At 41.4% G+C, this 14,972-nt stretch overlaps 1 protein-coding gene across 1 annotated transcript in view; it reads right to left on the bottom strand.

The window, feature by feature from the left end:
- The window catches only part of DISC1 (DISC1 scaffold protein), a 399,613-nt gene that overhangs the window by 206,081 nt on the left and 178,560 nt on the right, over nt 1-14,972 (bottom strand). Inside the window, 1 exon segment of the mRNA XM_075064148.1 lies at nt 10,441-10,543. Within this exon segment, the coding sequence (XP_074920249.1) occupies nt 10,441-10,543 (103 nt within the window).

Below are 14,972 nucleotides of genomic sequence, written 5' to 3'. Positions count from 1 at the left end.
AATTCTTGTGCCTCTGAGCCATCCTACCAGATAAGACATGGTAGGTCAGATAAGAATAAACCTTCCTATATTTCCACATCCCTTCCTGCACTGATCACAGGCTATTTTACAAAGTTTAAAGTTTTGCTGGAATAAGCAATTTTTAAACTTTTTAAAGCTTTGATACAATATCTCAAAATAGTTTTCTTTTACAATGGTACATATAAAAGACACTGACCAAAATGACTGCATGGATAATTTTTTCTCAGTGGCTGTATCTCTATCAGCATATTCCCCAACCCCCATCCCAACCCAACCCAAAGAAGCTAGCATTCTTCTTTCTTTGACTCTCCATTACTTTACATATCTATCTGTGAGATGGTAGGTACGCTTATTAACTGCAGTCCCAATAGAGCTACTGATTCCAAAACCATTATCTACTAACATCCTATTTATTATGTGTTATGAAAATTATTGGGCAAGAGCCTCAGGTGGTGTAAACTGCTGCAGCTCCATTGATTTTAAAGATCTGAGCTGTAAATATTGGTAGAAGGGAGACATGAACATCCAAAGTGGTTTCTAATTTTTGGAAACTCTTTAGTGTCTTCATGATATAATTGACCTATTGTATTTATTACATACTTTCATAAAGCTGAAGATTCTCTAACATTTTTTCTGACTAAATTCTAGATTAAGATATAATAAAGAGGGGAAACTACTCAGTTTGCATGATATTATACCCCAGTAGAATGGCTGTTACTTATTGGGTACTGAAATGCAGGCTAAGTTATTACTGTTTAATACTAAACAATATTCCTTCTGTTCTGAAATGGTTCCAGTGCTTGTCTACGTTAAGATTAAACCAAGTTTAACTGGCAGCACAAGTAGACTTCCCTGTTTGGGATTGCATTTATTCTGGGGTTTTATTTTTGCACTTTGGGGAGCATTTTGCCCAGTACTGTAAATTGATGTGTCTGGAATACAAAGGTGAGTGTAGGTAAAATGGTCATTTTCTTTGAACTACCTTGCATCCATGAAATAGTATTGCCTTTCCAATTCTCCTACTTGTAAATATTTTATATTTAAATTCATATGACTAATATATATTATTTGATAACTGTATTCCAAGGTACCAGTATCTAACTGAACCTTTGGGCCAGTATGTCTGACTTCATTTGATTAACTTTCTACTTCGATGTTGTTCCAAAACTATTTACATTTTTGACTGTTCCCTAAAGGTAATTATGGGGTTGGCTAAGAACAAAGTATTATCATCAACATATAAGGAAATTTTGTGCTAGGTATCCTTTAACAATGTTGTTGCAGTGGATTCTTTCAGCGAGTGATCCCATTGTCAAGGTAAAAAGCACAGGTAACACACAACATCCCTGCTTGGTGGTTCCAGACTGAATGAAAACTTCTGATTATATCCACTGTTCTTCATCTTCACAGCAGGTTACAGATATAAAAGTTTCTGTCCATCTAAGAATGTTATCCACAATTCCATATTGTTCTGAACTGCTCTAAAATAATTCCACTCTACCAGATTAAATGCTTTCTTAGCCTCTAATGGTAAAATACAGAATCATTTATTTGATTAGTCAGATAAAATAATCCCTCAACAGCCATCTAACAGTCCACTTCTTTGTATATATAACTGGATGATATTTTGTTTAAACCACTAGCCTAAACCTTGGCCAATATTTTTTTGTACAGGTCAGTTCATACCCCTCAATTGTGTCTTTTTTGAGGGATGTCACTCACTTTAGTCCCTCAATTATTAATATCCACACATTTGGCATGCCCTTATTTTACTGCTGAAAATGATTTACATCAAAAATAAATAATCATTTAACAGATTGTATAGTTGTTTATCTTAAAGCCCCATTATCTTTTAAGTCTCCTCTGTGAATAAAACTGTGTCACTGTGAAAGGATATGCCCTCACACTGGTATGGCGGAGGCTAACAAGCTTATGTGGGTCTATTCTACACTAACGTATCTGCAAGGCTTGTTTAGCCTGGAGAAGGAGGAGTTTAAGGGGGAAATTTACCTAGGAAGGACGGTGAAAAGGAAGAAAGCTGCTCCACCCTGAGGCTGCTGGTAATAGAGGTAGTCCAGCTGAGGAGGAGACAGCCACAAGATGCATCGTTCCTTATGCCGCCCTGACTGACAGTAAAGCAGTACGCCTCAGGAACAGGCATAGAAGGTAAACCCTGCAAAGGAGACTAAGCCCTTAAAACTGAGTATCTACAGACTGCCTGAGAGACTGGTCCTCTTTCCAGCTAGATCCTCCTCTCTTACAAGGGGAAGGGACTGAGTCCTTAGAGCTGAATGTCTAGGGGCTGCTGGTAGACTGGCTCTCTTTCCAGCTAAATCCGCCTCTTGTAAGGGGAAGGGAAGAGGAGGAGCCAACTCTCTGCCTGTGGGTGGTTGCCCTCAGAAAGCTCCCCCAAGGGCCGCCAATTGGGGGAAAAGAGAGGGTAAGCAACAGATAGAGGGACCTGGGGAGGGGGGTCCACGGAGTCCTGTCCCTCACCGTCCCCCCATTTGGGGTCTGTTGCATGTCATGATCCACATTTGGGCCTTGGGAAATTGAGAGATATGAGTTAGTAGGATGCCAGCTGGACATTTACTGACTTAGGGAGGATTAGTAGAAGTGCTTCTTTTATTGATGCCGTAAGCTTCTTCTCTATCAATGCGGTATTAAAAACGTCTGCCAATGGGTTTATTAGCACTTTTTGAACAGTTTTATTAGAGAGGATGCCACTCTACACCAGAGGGTCTATCTGATTTAAAATCTGAGATAGCTGTCCCTCAACATCATGTGCACCAAACCAATTAACACAGCATATACCCTCAAAGGAACTTTCCCATACATCATCTAATCATTAGTTTCTAAATATATGTTCAGTAAAATAACTGAATATTCTGCATCTCTTTATGCGTCTTAGGGTCCCTTTAATGGATCATTAATGTACATATGATTCCTGCTTTAAATGTCATTTCTGATTATAGTCAACCCTATTTAGCCTTATCTTGATTATTATCTCAAGTAAGATCCTTGCATTTATTTGGGAATTATTTTCTTTTTCTCTTGCTCATCCTCAATGTCCTTCCCTAGCAACTCAGTATTTTTTTTTTTTTACAAGTATCCAGAAAAATTGAATAAGTTACTTCTCTTTTTCATAATGGTTGTATTCTTGTAGGACAAGAGAACTTTGAATCAGAAACTGCATCTGTATCTTAGGTATTTCCCCCTCCTTCTTCCTGCCACCTGCAGTTCTTCAGTTGACTTTAATTTTTTGCACAACCTCAGTATATTAGCTGATAAATCTTGACCTTTTCTATCAAGAGGTCTTTTTGTTGACAGTAGCATAACTGTACAATTACATCCCTGCAACAATTTTTTATGCTCGAAGAGAGAAGACAGAGCCCTATCAGTTGTTAATTCCTCCATTGCACTAAAATTTAAAATGTCCTCATTCTTAACTAATAACATAAGATTGCCTCTCTTATTTTCACATTATTCCTTCTTTCACAGTTCTCCAGATCACCAACTGTAGAGAACATGGGTTAAATTTTCAAAAGTGTCTATATGACTTGGGACTAAGTCACTTTTTAAAACTTTACCCCATATTTATCTCTTAACTGCTTGACTTTGGCCTGCAGATTCACTAGTACATATGCATCCTTCCCAACTCTGATCTCAATTGTATCTTTTTTCTATATCCATTAGTTTAGAATGAATGTCCATTCTGAACAGAGCTGGCCAAAAATTCCTTGACAGGGAACTTTTCGGTCAGAAAATGCTAATTTCATAGTAAAAATGTTTTGTGAAGACAATTCTATTTCTCCAAAATTACAGTGGAAGACAGGCAAGGGAAAAACGGTTAATCTTTCCTTAACTGTTGCTCTTTGAGATGCGTTGCATATGTCCATTCCAATGTAGCTGTGTGCACACCTGAGCTCAGTTGCCAGAAATTTTTGCATCAGTGATATCCAGTGGGTTGGCTCTGGCGCCCTCTGGTGCCATGCATTCATAGTGCTGATATAAGGGGCCCCCACCAACCCCATGGCCCTTCAGTTCCTTCTTTTCAGCCAGTTCTGAAGAGGGATAAGAGGGCAGGTCTTGGAATGGACGTGTGCAACATCTCAAAGAACAACAGTTACAGAAAAGTTAGTAACAGTTTTTCTTTTTTGAGCGATTGCACATGTCCATTCCAATGTAGGTGACTCTCAAGCAGTTGTACAAATGGAGGGCTCAGAGTTTAGTTGACATGCTGACTCTAGTACCGTTCTGCCAAATCCAATATCATCTCTAACCTGCTGAGTGATGGCACAATGACGAGTAAATGTGTGTACTGATGACCAAGTTGCTGTTCTACAAATGTTGTGGATAGGCATTTGCACTAAAAACGCTTGTGCTCTTGTAGAATGAGCTGTCAGAACATGAGGGGCAGGAACCCCTTCCAGGTCATAACATGTGAGGATACATGACGTGATCCACAATGAAATTCTCTGGGCTGAGACAGAAAGACCTTTCATCCTGTCTGCAATGGCTACAAATGGTTGTGTAGTTTTCCGAAACAGCTTGGTCCTTTCTATGTAGAAAATCAGAGCATACCTAACTTGTGGCAAGTGGAGTCTCTGCTCTTCCCTGTTTGTGTGTGGTTTCGGATAGAAAACTGGTAGGAAGATAGCCTGATTGCTCTGGAACCGAGAAACCATCTTTGGAAGGAAAGATGCATGAAGACGCAATTGGACTTTGTCCTTGAAGAATACAGTGTAAGGTGGCTCTGACATGAAGGTACGGATCTCAGACTCTTCTGGCCAAAGTGATGACCACTAAGAAGGTCAACTTCAAGGACAGGTACAGCAGGGAGCAATTTGTCAACAGTTCAAACGGGGGGGGGGGGGGGGGGGGTCCTGTCAGTTTTGATAAAACCAGGTTGAGGTCCCGGGAGGTGGAGGGGCTATTGGGTGTCGCACATGGGGGTACAACCTCTCAAAGTCCTTAAGAAAACCATTAGAAATGTCATGGGGTGAAAGCTGAGATTGCACCCAGGTGGACTCTAACAAAAAGCCATGGTTAGACCTTGTTTTAAGTGTAGTAAGTATTCCAGAATGAAAGTTTGTGACAATTGCATAGGTGAGACACCCTTCTGGGAAGCCCAGACAGAGAACCATTTCCATTTTGACAGGTAAGTAGCTCTAGTGGATGGCTTCCTAGGAGGACTTTGCAGACCTACTCCGAGCATGCTAGTTTTGCAGGGTTCAGCCATGGAGCTTCCAGACTGTCATATGGATGGACACGAGGTTCAGTGATGCAGGCAGCCATGCTCATCGGAAAGTAGGTCCCAATACAGATCCAGAAGGATTTGTGTCTCCACAGAGAGATCCAGGAGAGTGGCAAACCAATGCAGGGAGCGGGGGAGCATTGGGGTAGGCTGGGGCCATCAGGATGACTCATGCTTGGTCTCACTTGATCCTCAGCAGGATCTTGTGTATGAATGGAATAGGAGGAAACCAAGAGATGTCTCATCCAAGAAAGGAGGAAACCATCTGCAAGAGATCTGGGACTGTGTTGCGCTTCGTCGGAAACAAATCTATGTGGGGTGTTCCCCACCTCTCGAAAATGTCTTTTACGACATCTAGGCAAAGGGACCACTCAGGGTGGTCGGAGAAGGATCTGCTGAGGTGATCCACTAGTTCGTTCTATGTTCCTGGTAGTTAGGAAGCCTTGAGGTGAACTGAGATATAAAACATTGCCATTGTGTTGTCTGTGAGAACTGACACATTTTTGCCTGCCACATGGAGTTGGAATGCCTGGGAAGCCTAGTGGACTGTTCTGAGCTCCTTGGCATTGATGTGTAGAGAAAATTCTTCTGGACAGCAAAGACCCTGACTTCTAAGGGAGCCCAAGTGAGCACCCCAGCCCATTGCTGATGCGTCTGTAACAAAGGATATCCATTGAGTCTCACGGTGCTGGCTCCTGGTAAGCAGTGCCAGCCTCAGTACCAAAGCCTTGATCAGGCTCTGATCAGAGTGGTGGTAGTGCTCTTGCCTTGGAGACCACCAAGTAGGAATGTCTGGACTGGAGGCCTTGCATCCAGGGAAAAGCCAGGGGCTCCAGAAGGGTCACTGTACCGGTATCTGCCACTGTCCAGGGGCCACGCAGTTGATGAGATACTTTGACACGGGTCCATTGCAGGGTAGTGCCAACTCGAATGCCGGTGCCGGCTCCTGCTCAAGGCATATGACTGACTCCAGTGAGTCTCTGTTTGGAAACCAGGAAGGAGTAGTGCCCACTAGTGTTAAAGATTGATGCAGAGGATGAGGAAATCAGGGCTGGGTCATCACTGCCCATTTCCCTTTAGATGGTAACAAGGACCTCAGTACCACCAACATCATTGGCTTTTAGCCAGATATATGAGTATCAACATTGAGAATAGGTTTCTCACTGTGACAAATGCCTCCAGCATTGAGGGTACCACCAAAGTGCTGGTACCACGGTGACCCTCTGGTGCCAGGCTCAACAGCACCCACACTAGGGCTGGAGTCAATGACACCGCATGGGTTGCTGGAGTCACAGAGTACTCTGCAAATGTCTCCATCCCCCGTCAACCTCAGGGTCAGGGAATGTCCTCTCTCAGACTTCTGCTCCTTCCTTGGCACTGAAGATGATGAATGATGCCAAGGCTCTATGGAAACTGGGAAAAGTGCAGACATCTTAGTGTTTCAGGAAAAGTAAGAGTCAGGTTAACTCTTCTATTTAATAATGCGAGACTTTAATGCAGGGCCTGGGCGAGTGGGAAAAAAACAGAGAGGTTGTTTTGACCTTATGTTAAATAAGAATGAAACGCAGACTGTAACAGAAAATTGCTAAGAAAAGAAAGATATCAGGAAGGAATATGTATAAACAAAATGCAGCTGTTGATTATTGTATGTAACAAAAGGTATAAATGCTTGCCCTAATTGTTTATCTGGAGGAGACCTGCCTAGGTAGGGAAATCCCTGCCCATGTGTACTCTCCAGATCAATTGCAATTACTCATAATAAAGCTGCCTCTGGCTTGTTGCTTTAAACTCAGAGTGAGGATTGTGTTTTCTTACACAGTTTTGGTGCCGTGACTCAGATGGCAACGCCCAGCTGGGACAGCGACAACTACTACCGACCATTCTCCTGCATTATTTCATTTGGGAATATTTGCACATAGCCTAGTCTCTCAATTTTTTCTGGTAACGCTACATTCTTGAAGGACTGTAATGATGCATATCCTGCAATACTAAACTAGTACTGCTGCACTTTACCATAGTGTACCTATTGCTGGAAGCAAAATATTTCTCCTTGCAATGTAACAAAAACTGAATGCTTTTTGGAGTTACACGTAAAAGACCCACAAGGAATATTTTACAGCCATACATGTTTCAAATAGCGTGGCATCATCCTATATGAAATCCTTAATTATTTATTTCTAGTAACTTTTATTTACGATTCCACCAAGTGCATGCATCAACGAAGAAACTAAAAACTTAAAGGGAAATAAAAGCGAAGTTTATTTACAGATGAGAAAAAAGTTCAATACATACAAACTTTCTAGACAACTTAATAGCAGGTTATTATGTTGCCCTGTAAGGAGTCTGGTCTCTCATTGCGCAGGCCAGCAAAGGCTGAGAGTACTCTAAAGAGGCATGGTGTTCATTTTCTAAGGAAAAGAACACACTGCAGTACTTCCAAATAATCACATTGCCTCACACTCAGAGTGGTATTTATGGATTCCATAAAGAGCAAAACCACCCATCTTTAGCTAGTGGGACATTGTTGTGATTCAGCACCAAACGGTGTGTGTGTGGAGTATGGGAAAGTAAACAGAGAATAAATGGGAACCATGGAGTCCAGCTGACTCCACTGGGAATCCCATTGGCTGCATGGCTACAGGTTACAAGCACACACACATGAAAGAGCAAAGCTAACAAATCTGAAAGAAGAGAAAAGAAGAGTGGTAAATAAACTATCCAGGTCAATATCCACCATTACAGATGTGTCCACCTCTTTCCTGTCATATCTTAAAGAGTGTACAGTAAGAAGGATACTTAGTTTTCTTCTCTTCAACTAGTATGCAGGTTTTATCAACAGCCATATCAAACTTTAGCTATAAATCAGCAGAAGAACCACAGCATCCAAGTCATCAAATCACATCCACACTTAATTCAAAAATTAAAATAATGTTGTTTCCTCTCTACTTTAAATTGTCTCACTCTGTTGCTCACAGATCCCTGTTACTCCCTGGTAAAAACGAAAGCAAACTGTAGCAACACATCACATAGGGCATAATCTTGCAAAGATGCTGTGCTGAGTGCCCTCAACTTCTTCTACTGACTTCAGCAGAGGCTGAGGGTACATAGCATCTCCCACTGAATTCAGTGGAATTTGTGGTTTACACTAAGCTCAGCACTTTGCACGAACTGGCTCGTATTCAGAAAATAAAACTCCTCCTAAACTGCAATATAAAGATACTCCTCAGACTGACAGTATCAAAGGCCTTTCACTTTCTACCTCTGTTCTTCATTCTTTTCCCTAGAGCACAACTGCGTCAAGAAAAATCTCTAGTCAGATGCCTCATGACTGGACATTTACAACAGCAGTCAGGTTTCTCCTCTTTTACGAAGTTTTATTACACCTTTGAAAAAAAATTATTAAATCTTCAAAACTCCACCAGAAACAAAGAAGTCAAGTCACATGAATCACACATATCAAGCAAACACTGCCAGTGCAGAAACACAAAAGAGCCCATGGAAGAGAACAGCACGAATTTACAGAACTGAAGCCCATAATACTTACTCACTGAAGTAAATGGGAGTTTTGTCTCAGTAAAGATTGCAAGATTGTACCCAAACAGATTATTCTGTCGAATATCAAACTTCAGAATAATTTGCTCCTGTTTTGTCAGAAGTTAACAGTTATCATTCCTGCCAGCATAAGAAAGCAAAATATAGACATGTGGGAAGGGGGAAATGAAGGAACACTTTATAAAATCCTTGAAATACTCTTGAACTAAAAGAGCTTTTCAGAGGGCCAGAGTGAAAAAATGGTAATTTGCTGAGAAACAGTGCTGTCACTCCTAAAAAGGCATGCAACAACATATTCATGGCACTGAGAAGACAGTTTACAGAGGTATTAAATTGTCTCTTGCATCCCTTGCTGAACCCTAAGCAACCTCTTTTAAAAACTAGTACAAAATGCTTTGCTATGGAAGATTTCACTTGATGAACACATTTTATTTTCTAAAACTGTCAAAATCTAACGTACCAGTTCTTTATGGTTTCTTCATTCTAAACACAAAGAACTGTAAATCTGGTTTCTGGCTACTTTGCACAAAGCAGCTGGAGAATATTGGCGAATCTGGTGTGTGGGTCCAAAAAAACACACAGATCCATGTTTAATATATGCACAAGAAAATCCATTACAGGTCTGACCTTACAATCCTTACCCAAGCAAAACATAAGGGGAAGACTATGGAAATTGAGAATGATTGGCATCTTGCAGGGATCAGGGCCCTAATTATTTCCATTTGGATTTTGTTTGATCATGAAGTCTGCATTCAAGTTTTACATTATGCAGCTATAGAAAACAGTACATGTGATGCCTCATGATACTTTATTCTAAAATTATATATGCTTCTGTAAATATTACTATAGCTTCTAATTAAGAGACCAAATAGCCACAGCACAGGTCACGTGTGTCCTTTTGGCACATATAAAATACAAACTGATCTCTTTCTTTAATTTAGTGCAAGACTGAATACATTTTTTGCCTGAATTCACACCTCCTCTACTTTGGCTTATCCTCTGTAGCAGGTGCCTAATGGAGAGGTATCTACTTACATGTGTGGGAAAGACTTGCTGAACTACAAAAGCCAGCTCTTTAACTTAGAAACTAAATTATGCTTAGTCTTTTTTCCTTAGTAAATGGTGCAGTAATCCCAAATAAGTGGCATGTAACCCTGTCATGAATCAGGCTCTGTAGTCACATTTCAGTGTTTTACATAATACGCACGAGTGCTTCCAAGGATCAAATTGCTCTTTTGCTGCCAACATTAGTTGTTAAATGATCTAAATAGCAGAAGCTACCAATTATTATATTCCATTTCACAGTGTCATTTAAAACCCATAGATGTAATTATTACACGTTTTGTTATTTTTATGACTCTTCTGATACTGAAGAGTGGTAGGTACTTTTAACATGTAAAAGTCAGGAAATCTACTGATCACATTTATACATTTGGACTATGGTGAAGATACCACATTCTTAGTATGACTATTACATATCCCCCTCACTAAACATTTTCTAAGGAATTACACAAGGAATCTTTCCTTTCTAGGAAATCAGTGTGAATATGTCCAACGCTAGTATGAACTGAAAGTCATTACCATCATATCTCTTATCACATAAACCTTACCTGATACAGCAAGCATTTTGGCTTCAAGTAAAGCTGGTAGCTGGGTCTCAATATCACTCACTTTTCTCCTCAAAGTACTGCATAGTTTCTGACTTGCACAAACCTAAATTAAGGTAGACAACCATGATATATAATTCATTCACAAAAAAATATAAAGGCAATTTAAACAGGACTTCAAATGTTCTTGGTTTCCAGACATGACATAACATTCTACCATAAGGTAAAAAAAACTTAATAAAAACTGATGTGTGATACTTTTATAAAGACATGTATCAGAATTCATTGGCTTTGCAACACATTCCAATATAAAAACAAGAAAACAGTATTGTATTATTAGCTATCCACATGAGAGAATTAACAAAGAGAATGTTTCAGTAGTAGATATCATAAGTGGTTAAGCAGAAGGCCAAGATTATGAACTTTGCACCAATGGCCTATTTTCAATAATAATGTCTGGTAACCACTGGACTTCAGGTAAACAGAGGTTTGGGATTTAACAGTCAGTAACACAAAATGTACAGGTAATTTGTTTATCAAAAATAACTTCCCATACCCCTTCTTAACTGAAACATCAAATTCTGCTATACTACTATGCGTGGGCAATGGAGAGAGCCTACAGTAGTTCAAGACATTGTAGTTAGTTTCATATTCAGTAGTTGCTACTGCATCGGTATGTAGCGCTGAAAGACTTCTGTGACACCTCCCAGAAGCTCTCAAGGTTGCGAGGCACCACGCTACCACCTGCCCTTAGCTTGAGGAAGCCTTGTCTGTGCCTGCCAGGAGTCAGCTCCCCTACTTCATTGGCCACGGGCAACACAGGCACTCCCCTCTAGGCCTCACAGGCTCCACTGTCTCTCTACAAGTTAGCAATAGGCACAGTTCCACTCTTGAGCTCTCTGAGCATCTCTCTGGAGTGCCCAGCCAATGGTACATTAGGCACTTGCAGTATTCACAGATTCACTTTTTCCAAAGAAACAGTGGCCTCCAGCTTCCCAGTTTCACCTCAAATCACCTCTCCACTTAACACGTAGCACTTAGATATGTTTACAGTGAAATCAAGTATAAGTTTATTTAACAAATCACAGAGATTCAAATGATAGCAAGAAGTATTTGAAATAAATGGCAACATATAAAATAAAATCATAACACACCTTCTAGATACCAGATTTAATTAACACTCTTGTGTCTTGTAGAGTTTGGTTCACCCAAACTCCTTTCAGTGTTTTATACCCAGGCTAGGCTGTGACCCTCCTTTCATGAGGCTAACATGCTGTCAGTTTGCCTTCTACATGAAGGATTCAGTGTGTTTCTTTGTCCCCACTAGATATACCAGAACAGTCCTTTGTCTTTTTTCATAAAAAGGACACCTCCTACTGTTCATTTCACCTTGTAGATTTTGCAATCTCTTATTTAGCCTGAAGGGTTCAGTATGCATAGACATACCATAAATAATACTCAAACGACCAAACAGGAAAATAGCTCTCTCTTATCTCCTGCCTGAAAGGAACATTTCTGAAGTATGTCACCTCTTGGTGACCTGCCTAAACTCCAAGACCTTAAGATCATAATTTTTAGTGTAGATTCATAATTCCTTACATATTAAAAGTACATTTTGCAAGGATTATGACGACCAGTGAGCCACCGGCTCTCAGCAGAGACCTCACGTTACCCTTTGGTGAACTATTATGCATATATCCAACCCACAGTATTCCTGTTAAACCATATGCACCTCCTGTGCCTTTTGCCATTTGGCAACAAGTCGCTGGGTCACAACTTCCAGGTTTAAAAATATAACTAGATCTGCCAGAGGGACTGTGAAAAGCCAAAGCACAGGACGATAGCTAGTATGGGGGATGGAGGGAGGAGAAAACTGATATGAAAACAAACAATACTTTATATTTAATGTACATTACCACTTCTGAAAAATTTTGCAGATCATAAGTAATTTACCACTCTCACATTTTCCAAGCTCTACTTATCAGATTTTAGAGTTCCAAAGGAAAAAATAAAAAAACAAAACAAAATATTCTTGTAAAGGTTCATATCAGTGTGGCAGTCAACACCCTTGGCTTTAAAGACAATCATCAAGCAGTTGCCTAACATGGCTATAATGGGGTAAATAAATCCCACACTGGAGGGGGAGGTGCAGAACAACTCAGGGAGTCTCTTCAGCACAGCAGAGTGGCAGGTGGAGAGAGACAGTCCTGCACTCACTGTTATGGAGGGGTTATGCCAGGAGAGTATCTGTAGGAGGAGGACTGCTGCATGAAGCTGGGACTCTCCAGCTTTCAGAGGCCCTTGGCTGCATTGCAAGGGACAACCACAAGCCATGACGTGCCCAAGGAGAGAAAAAGCGATAGGAAGAGACCCAAGGGAAGGTGTTAGTTGGGCCACGGATAGCAGGCAACTTCCTTACAGTGCCCAGGACAGCACCTAGGTTGGACGCCAGTGGAGTGAGGGCCTGGTTACTCCTACCTGCTATGGCTTGGCAGGGCTGCCACCATAGACTCTTACCGCTAGGCGGGGCCAACCTTATAGACTCTAACCACTAGGAAGGGCCTGCCTCCCCACTCACACTGTCATTTGGGAAACTATAGCAGTGGATGGAACCTAGTGTACAACATTAGGCAAATAGGCACTGGCCATCTTTGAGGAAACTGGAGTTGAACTGAAATTTCAGGTGAAGGCTTGCTTGCCTTTCCCAGCCTCCTTGATTCACTGCCTTCCTCAGTGATGCAATACAATGTACATATAACCAGACAAAAATACCACTGCTGTCTTTTACATACACACACGGATTATCTCTTGGGAAATTAATTATACATTGCACCCAGCTATTGTAAGACTATCACCAGATGCATCCAGGAAGCTTCTTTTAACTATATAAAATTAACTATAATGCTTAGAACTCATTCCATTTATTTATTACATATATCCCTTTATTTCAGCTAAAAGCATCTGTTAATCATAATTGGGCCAGCTACTCTTTTAGCCAATAAAACTATCCTTCAAGCTGTTCCTTTTAATATAGAACCCCTTTCTAAATCTTCCCATGAAATTGTAAATGCATATATTTCTAGTCACTGCTGTACATAATTTAATTTCTCCCAGTCTCCAGATAGTCCACTTTATTTTATTCTCTGCATTCCATCTAATTTATCTAATAATTTTCTTGCAATAGTGAAGAACTATAACAGGTGGGAACATGTGCAGTGACTCAGGCCTCAGCTAGGCTTTACCTACTGTGAGGAGCAGCAGAGGTAAACGAACACAATGGAGATAACCTTACATTTTAAAATGTATTCAGGAAAAAACCAGAAATTTGTCAGAAACATTATTTATATTATATTAACATCCAATACTCACTTAGGAAAATAATAAACTCCAAGTTACTACAATAAAAGATATTTTTCAACAACATGCTGTGTCACCCCAAGAGGTAATAAACTCCTCCTCTCCCTGGTTGCAAAGTCCTGCTTCACCCTAGTTGTCCCACCTTCACTTCTCTTCAGTTTATGAAGCTCCTTTGCTTCAATTCTGTGATGATCACACCTAGGGTTGCCAACTCTCCCCAAATCTAAATCGATGTACTAACTATTGAAACCAATCCAGTTGATTTTAATAGGTTGCTAAAAGTCCGGTCGGTGGCGCAGTTGGGCTAAGGCAGGCTCCCCTAGCTGCCCTGGCTCTGCATGGCTCCCAGAAGTGATTGGCACATCCCTCTGGCTCCTAGGTGCACGGGTGGCCAGGCGGCTCTGCACACTGCCCCCTCCCCGAGTGTCAACTCCACAGCTTCCATTGGCTGGGAACCATGGTCAACGGGAGCTGGGGTGGTGCCTGAAGGCATAGGCAACACACAGAGCTGCCTGGCCACCCCTGAGCCTAGGAGCCGGACCTGCCGGTCACTTCCAGGAGCCCCACAGGTAAGAATCACCGGGCCGGAGCCTGCACCCCAAATCATTTCCTGCACCCCAACCCTCTGCCCCAGCCCTGAGCCACTTTCTGCACCCAAACTCCCTGCCAGAGCCTGCGCCCTGCAACCCCTTCTGCACCCCAACCCCCTACCCCAGGCTCAGCTCAGATCCCTTTCTCACGCTCCAAATCCCTCAGCCCCATCCCGCAACTCCTCTTGCACCCCAATCTCCTGCCTCAGCCTGATGCAAATAGTGAGGGTAGGGGAGAGCGAATGTTGGAGGGAGGGGGATGGAGTGGATGGGGCCTTGGGGAAAGAGTGGGTAAGGGTGCAGAGCAAGGTGTTTGGATGCAGAGGAGCACGTGGTTCAGACATCCCTTATGGGAGGATCTAATAATAGAGAATCTCTGTATCCTAGTGAGGCCGAGAGGATGGAAAATGATAAAGTACAGGCAGGGTCTGATCAGAAACAATCAAATAAAAAAAGAGTCCCATTCAATTACATCATGTAATGTCAGACAGCTAAAAGGAGACAAGTTTTAAAGTGCTTATATACCAATGCTAAAAGTCTAAATAATAAAATGGGTGAACTAGAATGCCTTGTATTAAATTAGGATAT

This window comes from Chelonoidis abingdonii, chromosome 3, assembly GCF_003597395.2.
Source record: "Chelonoidis abingdonii isolate Lonesome George chromosome 3, CheloAbing_2.0, whole genome shotgun sequence".
In the NCBI taxonomy this organism is placed as follows: Eukaryota; Metazoa; Chordata; order Testudines; family Testudinidae; genus Chelonoidis; species Chelonoidis abingdonii.
This window is presented reverse-complemented; position numbering and strand designations above follow the sequence as displayed.